This window comes from Monodelphis domestica, chromosome 2 (genome assembly GCF_027887165.1).
Source record: "Monodelphis domestica isolate mMonDom1 chromosome 2, mMonDom1.pri, whole genome shotgun sequence".
Taxonomy (NCBI): domain Eukaryota; kingdom Metazoa; phylum Chordata; class Mammalia; order Didelphimorphia; family Didelphidae; genus Monodelphis; species Monodelphis domestica.
The window spans coordinates 207,574,014-207,595,226 of record NC_077228.1 but is presented as its reverse complement, the minus strand read 5'-3'; the positions used below and the strand labels follow the sequence as shown (position 1 = coordinate 207,595,226).

Below are 21,213 nucleotides of genomic sequence, written 5' to 3'. Positions count from 1 at the left end.
TATTTATAATGAGCTAAATCAATTGTACAAAAAATCAAGCCATTCTCCAATTGATAAATGGGCAACGGACATGGATAGGCAGTTCTCAGATAAAGAAATCAAAACTATTAACAAGCACATGAACAAGTGCTCTACATCTCTTATAATCAGAGAGATGCAAATCAAAACAACTCTGAGGTATCACCTCACACCTAGCAGATTGGCTAACATTACAGCAAAGGAAAGTAATGAATGCTGGAGGGGATGTGGCAAAGTAGGGACATTAATTCATTGCTGGTGGAGTTGTGAATTGATCCAACCATTCTGGAGGGCAATTTGGAACTATGCCCAAAGGGCGACAAAAGAATATCTACCCTTTGACCCAGCCATAGCACTGCTGGGTTTGTACCCCAAAGAGATAATGGACACAAAGACTTGTACAAAAATATTCATAGCTGCGCTCTTTGTGGTGGCCCCAAACTGGAAAACGAGGGGATGCCCATCAATTAGGGAATGGCTGAACAAACTGTGGTATATGTTGGTGATGGAGTACTATTGTGCTAAAAGGAATAATAAAGTGGAGAAGTTCCATGGAGACTGGAACAACCTCCAGGAAGTGATGCAGAGCGAGAGGAGCAGAACCAGGAGAACATTGTACACAGAGACTAATACACTGTGGTATAATCGAACGTAATGGACTTCTCCATTAGTGGCAGTGTAATGTCCCTGAACAACTTGCAGGGATCCAGGAGAAAAAAACACCATTCATAAGCAAAGGATAAACTATGGGAGAGGAAACACCGAGGAAAAGCAACTGCCTGAATACAGAGGTTGAGGGGACATGACAGAGGATAGACTCTAAATGAACACTCTAATGCAAATACTATCAACAAAGCAATGGGTTCAAATCAAGAAAACATCTAATGCCCAGTGGACTTACGCGTCGGCTATGGGGGGTGGGGGGTAGGAAAAGAAAATGATCTATGTCTTTAACGAATAATGCTTGGAAATGATCAAATAAAATATATTTAAAAAAAAAAGAAAAACAAAAGTTGAATTCAGCTTTTAAAAATTCCTCTAAATAAAATTCTTTTTTGTTGCAAAAAAAAAAACAAACCCTTACTTCATCCTAGATTCAATAGTGTATATTGGTTCTAAGGCAGAAGGGTAGTAAGGGCTTGGCAATAGGATTTCAGTGATTTGCCAGGGTCACACAGCTAGGAAATGGGTTAGGCCAGAATTAAACCCAGGTTCTCAATCCACTTAGCCACCCAGCTGCCCCCTTGCATATTTTATTACATGTTTTATTGATGCTGTTTTCATTCTTTTATTCTTTTTTACATTTTTCCACCCTATACCTGCCATTCCTTTTACCACCAGAAAGAACCAAAGCTTATAACAAAGTAAAATACTGTCAAGAAAAACAGATCCACACACTGGCTATGAGTAAAGATATGTATCTTGTTCTTCACTTCTATCCTGAAACTTAGGCCATGAACTCCTCTCAATAGAGATCAAATTAGTATTATTTTAATATAATTATTTCTATATGTCCATGTATCATTAATGTTTATTTAGTAAACTTCAACTTCATTAATACACAGAATACCTTATAAAATCTGGGTTTTCTTGGTTTCTCAAACAGGTTAATTCAATTTACATTATTCCTTATGAAAAAATTCATTTGGTACTCAACCATTTTTGGTACTCAGTCTGCTTTCTGGGATAATTTAATGAAGTACCAACGTACCACAACACCTTTTGTCTCTCCTGTTAGCTGAATTTCCAAATATTGCATATCTCTGTAGCTACTTTAAGTGGAGAAACAGTTTTTTCTCTCTTCCTGCTCAGTTTTGTTGGGAACATACAAAGTATGAAAATTTGTGAGACTCCTAAAAATACTTTTCTACTTTGGTGAAGTTTTTTCCATTAATTTTTTGTTGAACCTTTTCTCCTTTAATGCAACCATGAAATGTTATCCTCAAAGATCACTATCTATAGAATGTAACTGTCTACCAAGAAACCCATTTCAAGTTGGCCTCTTCACAGATCTTCATCATTGTGCTGAATTCTGTTGTGATAATGCATATCCTTATTTTCTGAGATTTGTGATGAGGGACTCCTTGAACAAGGGTATTTCTCTTATCATACCTTTCAAAGAATCTTGAATGATGTGAATATATAGATAGGAGATAACATTGAAAAAGAGGTTTCAAGGTGTTCCTTTGCTCTGTTGAATCAAACACTTTCTCATAATGAGCAAATATTAGAAAAAATGGAATCTTTTTTTTTCTATTTTTCAGTCAACTACAACATGATCATATGTGGTCCATTGTTGAATGTTTTCTTGCAATCACCTGCTTCTTTCCTACTAATACTCTCAGCAATGCTATTCTTGAATTGTGTATAGATGACTCACGTAAGTAGGCTTATGGGTCAGTGAATGTTTTTGTCTTCTTGGTCACCTTTTGTTTAGCATTATTAAGGCCCAGGATTTTTTCTTTTGTATCTTCCTCTCTCACATGTTTCCTATACAGGTACCTATATAGCCAAAAACCTCATTATCTTAATGCAATGAAAGCCTAAAATTACATGAAGACTTTGGGACATTCTGTATATGTATCAGCATTGTCACAATTTTGTCTTCTCAAGGCCAAAGATGTATATGATCACTTTCCTGGTTTGTGGTGTTTGAGTAAAACTGTTCTCTTTCTAATGCACTTAATGATTAGAGTGTTCATTCCAGAAATTTGTACAGACCTTTTCCATTTAGCTTTATTCATTGCTCTATTTTTCATCCTTAAATGCACTGGAGAATACTTTTTTGACTGGAATTCCTTACAGAGCTTTTAATTTAAAAAAAGTTAAATCTTCATCTTGTGTTTTAATATCAGTTTATATCAGTTCTAAGACATTAAGATGAGTAAGAGCTCTGTTCCTGGGTTTAAATGACTTGTCCAGGGCCCCAAAAACTAGTAAGTGTTTGAGGCCAGATTTGACCTCAACCATCTGACTCTTACCTAGCTGTCTTTTTACAAAGCTTTATTTAAATAAGTGTAACTTTCCACAGCTTTTTTTTTTTGTGTGCTTTCTGAGACAATATTCTGTTGTTCACAATATGAAACAATTCTGCCCATTACCATTTGTTGTTAAATTTTACAAATAAGTTCACTGACCAAAACTAGTGTTTTCATCCTAAACTAGTGCTGCTACACTTCCTCACTTGGTATATCAGCCAAATAAGTACCGACAAAAGGTATTTACTAGATTCCTTTGATTTTTTTTCTAATGTGGAAACAGATTTAGAGTAGTTAAACTTCTGGCTATGATTGCCATTCATTTCATTTTAAACAACTATTTTTCATTTTCATTGTTTCTTGTTCAAATAATGCAAGAATGAATCATTTGTAACAGTATTCTATTTCTTTGTCACCATGATGATCTCAATTTTTATATTTTTTTAACAAATTATTAATATTTAAAAATCATATTGAGATAATGAGAAAATGATTACATGTTCTTGTTATATTCTGATCTCTTTTTTTCACATGGCAGTGGTATTACTGTTTATAGTTAGTCCAGTGATTACTCTTACATCAATAATTAGTCTTTTGTATTATTTTAGATATAATCTGTTTTACTTTTTGGCAATAGTCTTTGTTTCTTGCAAACATCTACCAATTCATTTCTTGAAGAAGGTGTTCCTGATCTAAATGCATAACATTTCTGTGCATTCTACAAATCTCTAGTCTCTCTCTTTCCCTTATTCTCAATCCTTGTCCTAAGTTTTACACTAAGGGATGACTAACTATTCGATGAAATCATATTTCTTGTTGCCACAGGATATATGATAAGACCAACTCCTCTTTAAGCCCTTCAACTATACTATCTATTGTTTGATTTAGTTGCAATTGCTTTTGAAATATTAATTCATTTTATAATTAAGGACAATCCTGGCAGACAGGTACTATCATTATGCCCATATTATAGATGAACAACCTGAGTTTGGGAGATGTTAAGTGTCTTGTCTAGAGTCACATAGTTAATAAATGTCTGATGCCTGATTTGAACTTGGGTCTTCCTGATTCCTCACATAGAACTTGATTGCAAGAAGCATGTAGTGATCTCCAGTACTTTTAGTGCTTTGAATGCAATTATTTAACAAATACCCATTTCTAAAATGTTTACTATGTTCAAGACTGTAGGGAAAAGATTATAGAGGAACTACTTATGAAGAGAAAAAATAAATCTGAGATCTGGACACCAATCCTTTATTCATTCCCAATCTGAGTCTCCTTTCTATTTATTTATTTTTAATTTAATTTAATTTATTGAAACCCTTACCTTCCGTCTTGGGATGAATACTGTGTATTGGTTCCAAGGCAGAAGAGTGGTAAGGGCTAGCTAATGGGGGTTTAGTGACTTGCCCAGGGTCACACAGCTGGGAAGTATCTGAGGCCAGATTTGAATCCAGGACCTCCTGTCTCTTGGCCCGGCTCTGCTCTCATACCACTGAGCTAACCCAGCTGCCCCCTCTCCTTTCAATTCATAACATCCTTCCTTTTAAGTCTGAGGAGACTTTTTAGCATCAGCACAGGCAAAGTTCATAAGACAATAGAATATTATGAATTTGTACATTTTAAGTTTACTAATTATTTCTTGGTTAGTCAAATCAGTGGAGTTCAGGCTTTCCTTTCCAGAATCTAATATAGAACAAGAACTTGAATAAATGTCCAGGGGGCAGGTAAGACCAAAACTTCATAAGGAGTGTAGAGTTTGACCCCTTGGGGAATACTCCTATATGCCTCTGCCCTGAGACAGAAAACCGGAGCAATTTTGACTCCATTTTCCTGTCAGACTTCTGCAGGATTTTTGGTCCAGAATCTCCAGCTCCTTTGCTAGCCTCCTTGCTTGGACTGAAATAAGATCACTTTCCATTTCAGGCAATACTGAGTTAGTTATATATCATTGCTGAAGTCCACTGTCTTCTACCTTCTCCCCCTCACTTCCTTTATTGGTATTCAATTCTATTCATTTGTTTTCATTTTATTTGCTCTGCTTTCTCTTTAAAAATTCTTAGGCTCCTGAGTTGTTAAACATGATATTAACTTTCACTGGTTGCCCTGAAGTTGAAGAACACTAGCCTAGGGAGTAATCAGAAGCATCTTTCTTTAGCCAGCATGAGACATTTCCACACAAGGAAGCCCAAGTTTCCCTGCTGGCTACAGTAGAATCTGCCACACTCACCGCCAACTGGAAGGTGTTTTAGGAGATCTTCCTGTTCCTCTTCTGTCAGTTTGATCCCCATGTCCTTCAGAAAGTCGTTCAGGTTTTTAACATCAACGTTTTCTGTTTATAAAAGTTGAGAATAGTGAATGGTGGGAATGTGAGGAGTACAAAAGATACTACCTAATCCTGTATCCCATCATCTCTAAATTCAACAAGAAGCAAAGAGTGGGCCATTGTGATGAGCCTAACCATGCAGGGAAAATCACCTGCGAATTTAGAAACACAAAATATTCCCTTTTGTTTCAGGGGACTATGCTAGAGTGAAGAGAATTACAATGAAGAATGTGAAATACAAATTAACTGTTGAATTGTAGCAAGAACATTAACTATTTGATCTATATTAGTCTGCCTAACAAGTAAGGTTTGATTTTCTTTGCCTTTATCTGAATGGTTTTAACTCACAGGGATGCAATCTGACACTTCATCCCTACTTTGGAGACCTAGAACTTTTGTATTTCTCAACAGCAGGAAAAGTGAAACATGAAACTGGTGATTGTGTTCTCAGGAATTCAGGACTTGGTACAAAGAGCCTGGAGAGCATTTAGGAAGCCTGGAGAGGGATTTAAATAGAGATGATCATTTAACAGATTCATCCACAATATATAATGTCCAAAGTTGTTATCCTGGACTCCTGACACTCCTGACACTCTCCCATCCTCCATATTCAATCAGTTTCCTAATCTTGCTATTTCTCCCGTGATAACAACTCTTACATCCCCTCCCTTTCCTCTCCACTCATACAGCTACATCTTCTATCTCTCCTTTGAAAAGATGTTATAATTGTCCATATCTGTTTCCTCAAGAGTATCTTCCCCTTCCACTCCATCTCTGATACAGCTGCCTAACTGATTGTCTTTAAGCACAGATCTATTGACCATATCGCTCAGCAGGGTCCCATTTCCTATTTCTCCTGAATCAAATATATAGACTCCTCTCTTACTTTCCCTGCCTATTTCTTTTCCTGACACATGACCTTCCATTTCTTGTTTCTATGTTATCATCCTGGCTGTCCCCCCTGCTCTCCTTACTTCCACCTTAGAGTTCCTCTCTCCCTTCAGGATATCCTCAGTCTCTGCTTCCTATGATAGAGCTTTCCTGATTCAGCCAATTTTAGGCCTTCCCATTCCCAAATTATGTCACCTATAATCTCTCTCTATTAGATATGTACATGTTGCTTTCCAGTACAAGGCATTGTGAGCTAGAAGTACTTCTTTGTTTTTGTGTTTGAATCTCCTGTGGTGATTCAAACGGTGGATTTGTAGACGCGGTGGATTACTAAAGGTTTTTGCAAAGTGATTATCTCTGTGGATATAGATCAAGAAATTATTAGTAATATATACTATTAAGAGAGCTTCCTGATAGGGGAAACTAAGTTGTCCCACAATCATAGTAAACAGTCTCAGAGGCAGAACTTGATTACAGGTTGTCGACTATAAGATAAGGTATATTATATATCTGTTCACTATGTCATATTTCCTTTCCTAGATTGATGTAAAAAATATTGTGCTGTTACCTGACTTCTCATCCCTGCATCTCACTCACCTTGAATAGTTTTTGCCTTATCTATAACTTCATTGAGGTCGATCTTCCCATCAGCTGTAAGAGAAGGCATAGGTTAGATGGAGTTTAGAGGAAGAAAAATAGCTTTTCTTTACATTCTGAAATCATGAGATAAACTAGAGGAATTTGTTTTTATGAACTCAGTTTCTATCCTCTTTTTCTATAGATTAAATGATAAGAGGCAGCTAAGTAATAAAAGAAGCTCTCAATTTGTAAATTGAGGATTATAATATTAACAACAGTACTTAGCATCTAGGTAGGGCTTTGAGATTTGTTAGGTGCTTCCCAAATATTAACTCATTTTATCTCCTCAACAATCCTGAGACTCAGGTACTATCATTGTCACTGCTTTATAAATAAAGAACCTGAGGCTGATAGAGGTTACATGGCTCTGCTTGGGTTACATAACATATCTAAGTTATTGAACCCTGTTATTCCTGGCTCTGAGGCCAGTCCTATATACAGAGTTCCACGGTCTTTCAGAGAGCTTCTTTTTTCTTTGCTATTGAAGTTCAGAACTTGTCAACAGGCATTTTAATTTGGCAGATCTGATTCAGGACATCCTAGGAGGAAGATGTAAAAAACTGGATCCTTCATACCTTGGCCTGAACTTTCTCTACTATAAAAAGAAAGGACTGAATAAGATGATATCTTTTTCCCTTTCCAAAAGGGAAATAATATGGCCCTCTGTGTAGAACACTCCAATTTCTTTTAATAAAACAAGTACAGGATATAGTTTTTTTTTTCAATGTTCTGTGTTCATTCTTAAATGAGGTTAATATTTAATGTATCTTTGCAAATTGACTTTGTCTAATTAACTGTGCAAGCTATATTGACTCCGAGGAAACAAATCCATAATTTTATCATATAAATGTTGATTTTAAATAGCATTTGAATTTCTCAGGTGGAAACAGTATGGCCTCTTTAGGAGACCAATTCCTTGTTGCAGGTTAACTTTGTTAAAAGCCTCTTAATTGAAACATTTCACTAAAGAATGAGCTTATGGTATTCAACACAAACATGTGACCAATGACATTCATTCATCTCTTTAAAATGTTCAAGTACATAACAGGAATATCTCATTTAAGTTTTATAAGAACCCTGTAATGTTCAGTGCTATGGATACAAAATCCCCGAGTATCATCCTCAGTCCCCTTCTTTCTCCTGTTCCCCATGTCTAGGTGTTGTGGGAGAAGTTTTGTTGTGAGACAGGGAATACTGGTTATTGCCCAAAGAATTGCAGCTCAAACTCCTTCATCTTGAAGGATGAAAGTGCTATTCAAGGATGTTACTGATAGTGTATGGAAAAAGCCCAAGAAGGGATTTCTAGTTGCTAGATTTATTGTGGGTCTGGGGTATTACCATACTTCCATCCTGGAACTCTCCATTCTCCCTTAGCTGAGAGGCATTCAAGGAGAAGGGTCAGGGAAGGGACACAAAGATTGTACTGTGTGATATCCCTGACATGTAATACTTGTTGGAATTTCAAGATTGTTTGGGTGCTTGGGTGTTGTTCTCAGCCTTGCAAGCTCTCATCAAAGGGGATAAAGTCATAAAATCCTTTGAGGTGGCTTGAGTGCTTCTCCCATCCTTCAGGCTTGGAATGTCAGGCAAACTCTTATCAACTAGGAGGAAGGGCATAAGGTAGACAATGTCTTCTAACTAATAAAAACATAAGATCTCAAAGCACCATTTAAAAAAGGATTTCAAAGCACTATAACTCACAACCATGTCATAATCAATTGATAAGACTTGTTGATTCTCTTTCGACTGTATATGCTTGTATCTCTTTCTACCCACACTAACATGGCGAATTTGCAGCTGTCAATTTAATTTAGATATAGGACACACATTTGTTATTTTGGCTACTAGAAACTCTCCAAGGCAGCCTAAGAAATGAGAGAGGGTTTAAGAAATATGTTGATAAGGGGACATTCACACTGATAAGGTCATGAATTCTTGGAATGTTGAAGAATCCATCCATTGACAAGTGGCCCTTTAGAAGGGCTTAGAGCTGAGGATCCTCTAAAATAATTTTGAGATCATGAATCCTGCTTATTATTTTTAATTGCATGCTAATTTTTAAATAGCTTATAGTATATACATTTTCCATTACAATGGTCAAGTAAATATTTAAATGCTTTCCTAGGAAATCATCACTGGCCTAACCTACAAAACCCTTAAGTCTTTGTGCATATGGGATCATCATTAGAATTTTGGTCTCTTGATGATGATAATGATGAATTTTTTTTAACAAGTGTAGAGGAAAAGGTACACTTGGATCAACATAGTGTATACTCTGTTCAGGATACACAGATCAACGAAAACATGGATCTTCTAAACTAAAAATCATGTCAGACACTTCTAGTTGTGTGACCATTGGGCATGTCATTTAACCCCCATAAGCTTAGCCCTACCACTCATTGCCTTGGAACCAATACATAGTATCATTTCTATGGTGGAAGGTAAGGGTTTTAAAAATAAATAACAATCATGGTTACAATGTAAAGTACTTTTAATATAAATCCCATGAATGAATATATATTTTTTTCCTATTTAAGTATTATAACAACTTTATATAGCAGACACTATTACTATCCTCATTGTACAGATGAGAGAAGAAAGGTTAAGTGAGGACATTTGATTTGTTTGGTAAGTGTCTAAAGCAGGATTGGAGATTAAATCATCTTGACTCCATGTCCAGAATTAGAAAATTTGTTCTGACTGGTTAGAATCCCCTGATGACTGTCACACTGGACTTTTCTCCTTAAACATGACCACTAGGCTGCTCAGGGGGGAGTAAGGAATCTTTCTTTTTTATTTTTGTTTGTAGTGGCATTCTGGGAAACTTCTGAGTTGAAGGTTCAGTCAGAGATAATATTCTTTCATACATTATGATGGACTTTCTCTATTGGAATTGCTACCTTTTCATGTGAATTCAGTAAGTATCCTTATAGACATTCTCACACAGGAAATCAAAGTTTTTCCAAATGTATACAAAGGCATAAGAAATGCTCACCATCAATTGGCAGGTTACTTAATAGCTGCTCTGTTTCTTTATCTGTAAGTTTGACTCCCAGGTTTCCCAGAACCTCTTCCAGTTTGCTAACATCAACATTTGCTCCTTCTGAAAGAAGAAAATTAAAGAACATAATTATTGAAGCATTCATTAAACTCTCATTTTATGTTATTCAGTGTGTTAAAATGTAGGGATTTGAGGCCAACGCCAGTCAACAAGCATTTATTATGTCCTTCCTCTGTGCAAGGCACTTTGTTAAGTGCTGGAAGTAAAAAGACAAATCAAAAGTACTGTGTCTGTCCTGGAGCAGCTCACATTCTAATGAGGGAGACAGATAAGAAAATTATGCTATTGTGCCAGAGTCACAAATCATGCAAAGACTCTTTACAAAGAATTTCATGAGTGGATTCATCATTCTAACAGTTTGAGGGTGAGATAATACAAATAACAGTTCATATTCATAGAATAATTTTCAAATATACTCTTGAAATGCTTTTTCAAAGGCTCTGTAACAATCTTTTTTTTTTTTTAAACCCTTACCTTCTGTCTTGGAGCCAATACTGTGTATTGGCTCCAAGGCAGAAGAGTGGTAAGGGCTAGGCAATGGGGGTCAAGTGACTTGCCCAGGGTCACACAGCTAGGAAGTGGCTGAGGCCAGATTTGAACCTAGGACCTCCCATCTCTAGGACTGGCTCTTAATCCACTGAGCTACCCAGCTGCCCCCTCTGTAACAATCTTTAAGGAGATACATGGAGAAAAATTGGGAGAGCTATGACCATGACAGTTCCTATAATTGTGGTCTATGTGATCCTGGAGAAGTTTCTAGAGCATTATGTAAGGAATGATTGATGAAACCTGATGGATTATGTGAAGGAGTTTGAAGTTCTCAATAGGCATATAATCTCGTTAATTGCGTTCTTCAGGCTGGCAGTACATAAAGAATTGAAGATCATGAGTCAGAAAGCCTGATTCAGTAAATTGGAGGGATGATAGTCATATTACAATCACTAAGAAGAAATAAAACAGTTTCTCTCTTACCGCCAAGATTCTGCACAGCATTCATTACATTCTTCTTATTCACTTTCCCATTGGCTGTAAAACAAGGCACCATTCAGGTCACAGTGGAAGAAACAGAGAATTGCAACAGTAGCACAAAGTTTATCATTTTGTAAAGCTAGCCTGTAAACACGGTTCTATTCCTTCCTCTCACCAAATGAGAAATGAAGAAAAAGAAAGTGATCTAAAGGAGGTTAATCCATTCTTTTCCTGAACATTGATGTTTCTGACTTAATCCACTATAGTGAATGAAGGTTTCTTGCAGAGAACAGCTTTACTTCTAGTAGGTATTATTTCACAAGCTTATATCTGAAGAACCATTTTTAAGGACACATAAAGAGAGCATTGATGTGGAAAGAGGCTGTTTTTTTTTTGTAGGTGAAACTATGAATTTGTAATGTATAAGTTGTTTTAGAAAGTACATAATATTTAACAAGCTAGTTCCAACATTGTGTTTTTCTGTGAGTTTTTCTGATCTCTCCTCTTTTTCATATTGTTTTACATCTTTCGTTGAGGCTATTTTCATACTTTCATTCTTTTTCTTTTTTTGCATCATGATTCCTACATCTTTTCCTTCCCTATACCTGTTTTCCTTCTACGCCTAATATGAACCTTAGATTATGTTAAGGAAAAATAATGTCAAGAAAAAACATTCACATACTGGACTGGGTAAATGTGAAAATATGTGTCTTGCTTTTTACCTCTAGTGTAAAATTTCTCTGGTAAGAGCTGAGAATGTGATTCATCAACAGTCTTCTCAAGTTAGAGCTCCAATTTTAAGTCATTCACAATTGCTTTTGTTTATCTTCTAATCATTTTATGAACTGTTTTTGGATTCAGTCCAGTCCTCAGGATCAGTTCATAAAAGTCTTCTCATATTTTTCTGAAGCTCTTATGTGTAGTTTCTTACGGTGTAATATTATTTTATTGCATTAATATATGATAATTGATTTAGTCATTCTCCAACTGATATAAAACCTATAGACTTCCAGTTCTTTATTATTGTATAGGTAGCTTCTAACCATATTTCTTAACCATTACTTTCTGTCTTAGTTTCAAGTCTAAGACAGAAGTACATCAAGGGCTAGACAATTGGAGTTAAGTGAGTTGCCTGGAGTCAGAGAGGCAGGATATGTCTGAAGCCAGACTAGAATCCAGGTCTTCCTCACTCTAGGCCTGGTCCTCAATTTACTGTGCTAGTTAGCTGCTCTAATATTTTTATTTTTCACTTATGAGCCGTTTATTGTCTTTCTCTGAGCTCCTAATAGACATAAAGCAATTATCCATATAAATGGGACTAATGGAATGAAAACACTGATTCCTTTGACCATAGCCCCCAATTGTTTTCCAGAATATTTAGAACAATTTTTTCACTAAGAGTGCATTTACATAATGTTCTTCCAAGGGCCTCTCCAAATTTTCTGAATAATTTTATTGATTTAGCTAATATTACCATTTTCATTATATTGACATGGCTAACACATGAGTCACTTCAAATCCTTTATTTTATATTGTATATCTTTTTTATTTCATTTTATTGATTAATTAAGAAATTTTTCCCATACTTACATGATTCATGTACTTTTTCTCCCCTCTGCCAACCCCCTCCCATAGCCAATGAATAATTCCACTGGATTTTCCAAGTCTCATACATTGAGCAAGACCAAATTCCATTTTATTGATATTTGCACTAGTGTGATCATTTGGAGTCTACACCCCCAATGATATCCCCATTGAACCATGTGATCAAGCAGTTTTTTTTTCTGTGTTTCTGCTCCCACAGCTCTTTCTCTGAATGCAGATATATTCTTTCTCATAAGCCCCTCAGAAATATTTTGGATTATTGCATTTTTGCTAGTTGAGAAGTTCATTATAATCGATTGTGCCACAGTGTACCCATCTCTGTGTAAAAGGTTTTCCTGGTTCTGCTTCTTTCACTCTGCATCAGTTCCTGGAGGTCTTTACAGTTCACATGGAATTCTTCTAGTTCATTATTCCTTTTAGCACAATAGTATTCCATCACCAACAGATACCACAATTTGTTTAAACATTCCCCAATCGAAGAGCATCCTTTCATTTTCCGTTTTTTTTTTTGCCACCATGAAGAGCACATCTATAAATATTTTTGCAGAAGTTTTTTTCCCCTATTATCTCTTTGGGGTGTAAACCCAGCAGTGGTTTAGCTGGATCAAAGGGCAGACAGTCTTTTAAATCCCTTTGGGCATAGTTCTAAATCCAGAATGGCTGGATCTATTCACAACTCCACCAGCAAAGCATCAATGTCCAAATTTTGCCACAAGCCCTCCAACATTTATTACTTTCCTTTCCTGTCATGTTAGCTAATCTGGTAGGTGTGAGGTGGTACCTCAGAATTGTTTTGATTTGTAGTTCTCTGATTATGAGAGATTTAGAACACTTTTTAATTGATAGTTTTGATTTCCTTATCTGAAAATTGCCTATTCATGTACCTTGCCCATTTATCAGTTGGGGAATGGCTTGCTTTTTTGTACAATTGACTTATCTCCTTATATATTTGAGTAATTATACCTTTGTTAGAGGTTTTTGTTATAAAATTTTCCCCCAATTTGTTGCTTCCCTTCTAATTCTGGTTGTTGCATTGGTTTTGTTTGTATAAAACCTTTTTAAGTTAAAGTAATCAAAATTATTTACGTTTTGTAATTTTTTAAAAGTCTTGCTTGGTCTTGAAATCTTTCCTTTCCCAAAGATCTGACAGGTATAGTATTCTGTGTTCACATAATTTACTTATAGCTTCCTTCTTTATATTCAAGTCACTCACCCATTCTCTAGGTTTAGGGTGTAAGATGTTGATCTAAACCTAATCTCTCCCATACTTTTTTCCAATTTTCCCAGCAGTTTTTGTCAAATATTGGATTTTTGTCTCCAAAGCTGGGCTCTTTCGGTTTTTCATAGACTGTATTCTTGGGGTCATTTACCTCAAGTCTATCCCACTGATCCTCCCTTCTGTCTTTTAACCACTACCATATTGTTTTGATGATTTAATACTCTAATTCTATAGAGAGTGTTTTAGTAGTTCTATGCACATAATTTCTATCTGTCTTAGTTGCTGGATTCCCAAGTATTTTATAATTCTGTAGTCATTTTTAATGGAATACAATTTTTTTTTGTCTTTTCCTATTTAGTTTTGTTAGTAATACAGCTAAAGTTTGAAAATTTGTGTGCTTCTCTTATATTTTTCTACTTTATTGAAATTGTTTCAATGAATTTTTTTGTTGAATCTTGATGGTTGTCTGAATAAAATTTTATATCAACTGTAAATGTCAATTTTTTCCTATTCTGTACTTATTCAATTTTTTAAATTGCAAAAAGTAGAATTATAATGCAATCAGTAGAACAACATGAAATAATAAAGGTGATAATCGATATTCTTGATTTATTGTCATTTTACAGTGAATGGCCATCTATTTCTTATTCTACTATACCTCTATTTGTTGCCAAAAAAGAACACATCTTTTTAAACAGAAATGCTTCCCTAGTGAGAGTCTCATAATAAAGTGATGCTCAAACATATTCAAAGTTATCTACTTGGGAGTTTCCTGTCTTGTTGCAGGTGGCAGAGTGCTAACCTTTTAGCTTGAGATTTTCAATGATGCCATACTTGATTACAAACTTTGTGTTCTCAGAGAAAACAATTAACCTCTATGGGTTTCAGTTTCTTTATCTATAAAATTAGGTTAGAACAGATGATCTTTAAGATCTCTTCTAGCTCCAAATATATTAGCAACACATCCATGCTTTCATAGCTTCTGTGACTTTTGTCCTTCTCCTCTCAGAAATTTGTCAAACTCAATGTGCTGGGAGTTTCTCTTCCCTGTCTTGATATTGTGAGCACTGGACCACTCTGTTTATGGATTTGGTAACTTCTAAAACTTGACATGTGATCACTATATTTTGCTCCTTTTTTTTTTCAATGTTCCCTATTAATTGTATGCAATTACTTGGTAACACCCATCCATGCATCCCTCTATTCTCTTCTATATGACATAATTTAAAAATTTTTAGTACTGATGTATTCCATAAATGACTAGAAGCATAAGAATGGCTAAATGTTAGTTTTAAAAGACTTGTTTTTATGAGAAACATGGCACAATGAAATGAGCCTCACATTTCTCACAGGCGAACAAGCCTAGTTCCTCTTTAACTGTGGGAAGAACTGGTCCTTTTTTCTTTGTCCTAGATATACACACTCAGGGACAGGTTCTATAGTCTTATGACATAAAGACATGTCATGATGTATATAATGCATATTCCTCACCTACTCGGTCTTCCCTGTGTGTGTGGTCTAGACAAACTCTTGAGTGGTTATAGAAGTCTTCCAGGAGGCTCAGCAATATTTCAGGTTTTGATGCAACCATGAAAATGTTGGATGAAAGCATCCACCAAGAAATCCTATTCTTTACCAGATCTTCTTTTATCACAGTGCTGAATACTATTGTGATGATACCTATGCTGGTTTTCTGACTCATGTGCTCTGTTTGTGAGGAGATGCTCATTGAACACGTTAATTTCCTCAAGAAATCTTGATTGCTGTTACTATAAGGATGGGGATAACACATTGGAAAGAGTTCCCAACATGTTCCTTTGCTCTACTGAATCAAATACTTTTTTCATAATCAGGAAATAAGCAAAATGGGATCTTGTATTTTCTCCATCTTTCAAGGAACTACAAAATGATCATATCATGTAGTCAATTGTTAAATATCTCTTGCAGCCATCTGTTTGTTCCTCACTAATACTCTTATCATAGATGCTCTTGGATTATGTATACAAGACTCTTGCAAATATTTTATATTGGTGGAAGAACAGGCATATGGGTCAGTGAATACTTTTCTCTTCTCAGTCATCTTTTGGTTAGCATTAATAAGATCCCATATTTTCCCCTTCATGTCTTCCTATTTCACTCATATTTCCAGTACAGGTATCTATACAGACCAAAGCCTTATGACAGCTTAATGCTATTGAAGCTTAAAATTACACAAAGACTTTGGGACACCTGTATATCTATTAGCATTGTCACTCTTGTGTCTTCTATATGCCAAAGGTTTAAATCCACACTGGGTCCACATGGGCAGCTTTTTTCACTTTCCCCTTCTTTGTATGAGATTTTTATCCATTCTCTGAACTTATTCTGGTTTGCGATATTTGAGTAAAAGTGTTCTCTATTTCCTGTGATGATTTATTAGTTTGTTATTGAAATCAATACAGACCTTTTCCAATTAGTTTTATTTATTGTTCTATTTTTTGTCCATAAATAAACTAGAAATTACTTCTTTTAGTGAGATGCCTTACAGAGTTTCTTATTTTGTCAACCTTTACACCTTGTGTGTTAATATCAATTAGTATCAATTCTAAGGTAGAAGATCAGCAAAGCCTAGTCTATTGTAGTTGTGACTTGTCCCCGGTTCAGGAAACTAAGGAATGTCTGAGGCCAGATTTGAACCCAAGTTCTCTTGACTCCAGGAATGGTCCCCTATCCACTGTATTGCCTAAGTGCCCTATCACAAAGTTTTATTTAAACCAGTTTAACTTGAAGCAACATCTCTGTATTTTAAGAGACAATATTGATTATAAATATATGTCCCATCTCTTTCCATGCTATTTTACAAATAAGTTTACTAGCTAAAATTAATGTTGCTATTCTAAAATAATGTAACTATATTTCTTCATTCAGTATATAAGCCAAACATTGACCATCAAAAGTATTTACCGGATTCTTTTGGTATTCCTAATGAGGCATTAGATTTAGAATGTTTAAACTTGTTACTTTTAATTGCCATCCATGGCATTTTTAATGCCTATTTTTTCATTTTCATTGTTATTTACCTGTTTAATAATTCAGGATTGAAGTGTTTCAATTCTATGCCATAACTTTCTCACTATTGTGCTTTTGATTTTTCTATCTTATATTATTATTGATATTTTAAGAGTTAAGTATCATAACAAGAAGATAACAAATATTTGTATATTCTGATATGCTACTTGTATGGTATTGAACTTACTATTTAAAGTTGTTCCAGTGATTATTTTTACATCAATCATAAGGTTTTTTTTAACCCAGAAAATATATTTCATTTTTTAATGGTCTTTGGTGCTTGCTAACCCTACACCTATGAATTATCTTCTTCAAAGACCTGCTCCTGATATGAAATCAAGAAGCTTCTGTACAGTCTACAAATTTCAGGTGTCTATTTTTTCCTTATTATGAATATTTATCCTAAGTTATCAAATAAGGTATGGCCACATGTTTTATGTAAATGGGTTTCTAGTTGCCTTTGGATGTATGATTAGTGAACTCCACACGAAATTGTTCTTCGCCTCTTCAAGGCATGTAACTCTTGTGTGGTTATGACTGATTTGTTGTAGAATTCTTTCCAAATATTAAGAAATGTTTGACACATCACAATCCTGAGAAACAAATGGTATTATTTCCATTTTACAGGTGAAGAAACTGAATTTGGGAGAGGTCCAGTGAATTGTCCAGGGTCACACATCTAGAAAAGTTCTGATGTCTAATTTGAACTCAGCTCTTCTTGATTCCACACATAATGCTTGATCCACAATACCACTTTACTACCAATACTGCCTTTGTTACTCTATTATTTTTATTTCATTTATTCACAAATGTCCATGTCTACAATGCTTAACTGCATTTCAGATGGTAGAGAAACAAAGATTCTTCAGGTGCTACCCGGGAAGAGTAATAACTGTAAATCCTGAAATTTCTCAGACTTGTGAATATTTAAAATTTCCACATTGCAGAATCCTCCATTGGAACAAATTCCCTACTGGAAACATTCCCCATTTTGATGTAGGAACTCGCCAGGATCAGAAATGGGAGGACCTCTACTCCACCCGTACTTAAGACTGCTTTAGGGGAGAAAACTCCTTTCTAAACAATGAAAGTACCTGGACCCATGCTTATGATGAGGCAGGGAGTTCTTTGAGCCATGCCTCTTTTTAGAATTGATACAATGGGATGCTAGGTACCTATAAAGGTCGGGCAGGTTTTCTCTTGATGGGATTAGTCAACTCAGCTGTGTTTTCTCTGGTTCAGACTTACTGAGGGGATTAGTCCACACAGCAGTGTTTTCTCTGGTTCAGACTTACTGAGGGGATTAGTCGACTTAGCTGGAATTCAAATGGGCTGTCTTTTAGAAAACATCTACGGTGATTGGTAGATGGAAGAACTTAGGGGAGGTGACATAGGAAAAAAAACCCTATATAAGAAAAGGAATCTCTTGAGTGGAGGAGGCTTGGAAATCCTTGAGTCCTTGGAGATAGATTCTCTTGGAGGAGGCCCTTTGAAGATCTCTTGAGAAGAAGTCCCTTGGGAGGCTGACTCTGGCTGGAACTCCCTCAGGGGAGACTCTGTTCCCCAGACATCCTTGCTTAAGACAAATCTTGCGGTGAGTGATAAAAAACTGACTGATTCTCTCTCTCTTAAGACTCAGGTCTAGGCCATGTTGGCTTAAGGCCCTTCATACTTATACCTTTTCTCTCTTTCTCTCTTTGATTACTCATTGTATTGTTAGTTAAATTCTCTATAAAACCCAATTGACTTGGGCATATTCATAATTTGGGAATATATTCCCTGGCGACCACCTTATATTTGATTTAAAAACCAAGACACTGTAGTGAAACCCATTTTCTGCGGTCAAATTTACTCACCCTCTCTTATATCTATCACAATTTATATCTTCCACCATTTTAACTCACTACAGTTTAAACATCAACCAATTTATTACAGTTTATGGCACCCACTCTTTTAACTGCCACAGTTTATGGCTTCACTAATTTAAATGTTACATAACAAAACTGTGATTTGTATCTTAGTCCTTGATTTATTCCCAATCAGATCCTCCTTTTTATTTATAACAAAGTTACTCTTAGGAGAAGTCTGAGGATCCTTTTAACATTAGCCCAGGCAAGAGTTAGACAAATTAGCAAACATTGTGAATTCTTATATGGAAAGGAGACAGTTTACTGATTATTTTCTGGTTGGCCAAGGTGGCAGAGTTTAGTCTTGCCTTCTTCCCACTGTCTAATATATGACAGGAGCTTGCTGCCTGTATTTCTGGGTGAGGGGGTGGTAACACTGAAACATCATAGGGAGTGTGGTGTCCTCTCATAAGGAATCCTCCTCTATCCCATTGCCTGAGTGCAATTTTGGCTACTAGTTTCCTGTTATACTCCTTTACCTCTTTTAATCCTCAGTCCCAAGCCCCTTTACTAGCCCACTTGGGGTAATAAGATGACTTCTCATTTGAGGCATTATTGGGTTATTTTTCTAACACTCCTTCACTCTATACTTTCTTCTATCTTCCTCTACCAATTTTCTGTGCTCTTATTCTAGTTATTAATTTATTTTCATTTCATGTCCCCTTTCTCTTGATCATTTCTAATGTATCTAATTTCCTAAAGTGGTATGGTTTTTCACTAATTGCCCTCATATTGAAGAACTCCACTCTAGGGAGAAGTGAGAAGCATCTTTCTTTATATAGTATCAGACATTTTCACACTAGCAAGCCTAGTTCCCCTGACAACCACCGTGGCATCTGGAACACTTACCACCAACTGGAAGGTGTTCCAGGAGATCTTTCTGTTCCTCTTCTGTGAGGTTGATCCCCATGTCCTTCAGGAAGCCTTCTAGATTTTCAACATCAACAGTTTCTGTTTATAGAAGATGAGAATGGTGTATGATATGAATGTGAGGTATATGTAATGAGTCCATAGTGTGAACGATAGTACCTATTCCTGTGTCCCATCACCTCCAAATTCAACAAGAAGATCAGAGTTAGTCATTGACAGGAACCAATCATGCTGGGAAAATCACTTATGAATTCAGAAATAGAAATTACATATTTCTGGTTCAGCGAACTCTGCTAGACTAAAAATTCTTAAACTGAGGAATACTAAGTGAGTATTAGGCCTTTGTCTAGTCAACAGTGGCAAAATTCATGGCAACTTATTCTACATTGGTCTGATTGATAAGTTGGGTTTAGTTTTCTTTTCCTTTACCCCAGTGATTTTGATTCACCAAAATGCCTTCCTACAAAATTTTAATCCTAGACCCAGAGATCTAGAATCTGGTATGTCTCAATAAGAGGAAAAGTGAAACATGTACAGAGAGATTACATTCTAACAAATTAAAGACTTGCTACAAAGAGCCTGGAAAGTATTTAGCAATTCTCAAAGGAGATTTAAATAGAGTAATCATTATCATGTAACACATTCATGTACAAAAGGTACTTTCACAGTTGTAATCCTGCACTCTTGACTCTCATTCCCCTTTTCTTCCAGATCCCCATACCCAATCATTTTTCTAATATTGCCATTTCTCCCTTGATAATGATTCTCATATCTACTCCCTTTTCTCTCTACTCACATTGCTCCATCCTTAGGCTCAAGTCATCCTCCATCTCTTATTTGAAGAAACTTTGTAATTGCCTCTAATCTCATCCCTAGAATCAAGAGCCTCTCCCCCCACCAATTTTTCTTCCACAAAGCAACCTAAATGATAGTTTCAAATAATAGATCTATTGGTCATATCTCTCAATAGATCACAATTTCCAAATTTCTCCTCAATCAAACACATGAACTCCTCTGCTCACATTCCCTGCGTATTTCTGTTCACACACATGGTCTTCCATTTCCTATTTCTATATTATATTATTGGCTGTTCCTCATGTTCTCCTTAAATATAAAACAGAGTTATGTTATTCCTTTGAGATGAACCAGAATTTCTGTTTCCAATGGGGAGGCTTTCCTTATTCTCCTAGTGGTAGGGCCAACCTCCCCTAATTTTGTCATATTCAGTCTGCACATCATTATATATGTACATGTGTTTCCAAAAGAAAGCATTTTTAATTGGGAATATTTAATTGTTTTTGTGTTTGTATCTCCAGTGTTTAGAAGAGACATGGTAGGATTTTACTAAATGTTTGACAATAGATTGTCAGTATATACAGAGGCAGAAATATTTGTAACATGCACTTTTATAGAACTTCCAAAGAGGGACATAACTTGACCAACAATGGCACAAGTAAGTGTCAGAGGGAGAACTTGAATCCTGGTCTTCTTGACGCTAAGGCTCTATTTCTATCCACTCTGCCATGCTTCCTCTCATGGATTCCAGTGAAAAATATTGAGATGTCACATAACTTTTCACTTCTTACTCACCTTGAATAGTTTTTGCTTTATCGATAACTTCTTTGAGGTTGACCTTTCCATCATCTATAACAGAAGCCACATGTTAGAAGGAGATCTGGTAA

The 21,213-nt window shown here is 35.8% G+C and overlaps 1 protein-coding gene across 18 annotated transcripts in view; it reads right to left on the bottom strand.

Moving 5' to 3' along the window:
* EFCAB3 (EF-hand calcium binding domain 3) overlaps positions 1-21,213 on the bottom strand; it is a 722,802-nt gene that overhangs the window by 250,247 nt on the left and 451,342 nt on the right. For all 18 annotated transcript variants that reach the window (XR_008916397.1, XR_008916396.1, XR_008916398.1 and 15 more), the window contains 6 exons: positions 21,122-21,175; positions 19,511-19,612; positions 10,886-10,939; positions 9,848-9,955; positions 6,811-6,864; positions 5,227-5,328 (listed from right to left, as the gene is read on the bottom strand). Coding sequence is in view for 15 of the 18 variants with exons in the window: in XM_056817026.1 (XP_056673004.1) it covers positions 5,227-5,328; positions 6,811-6,864; positions 9,848-9,955; positions 10,886-10,939; positions 19,511-19,612; positions 21,122-21,175 (474 nt within the window). In the remaining 3 variants the exon portion in view is untranslated. The remainder of the gene's footprint in view (positions 1-5,226; positions 5,329-6,810; positions 6,865-9,847; positions 9,956-10,885; positions 10,940-19,510; positions 19,613-21,121; positions 21,176-21,213) is intronic.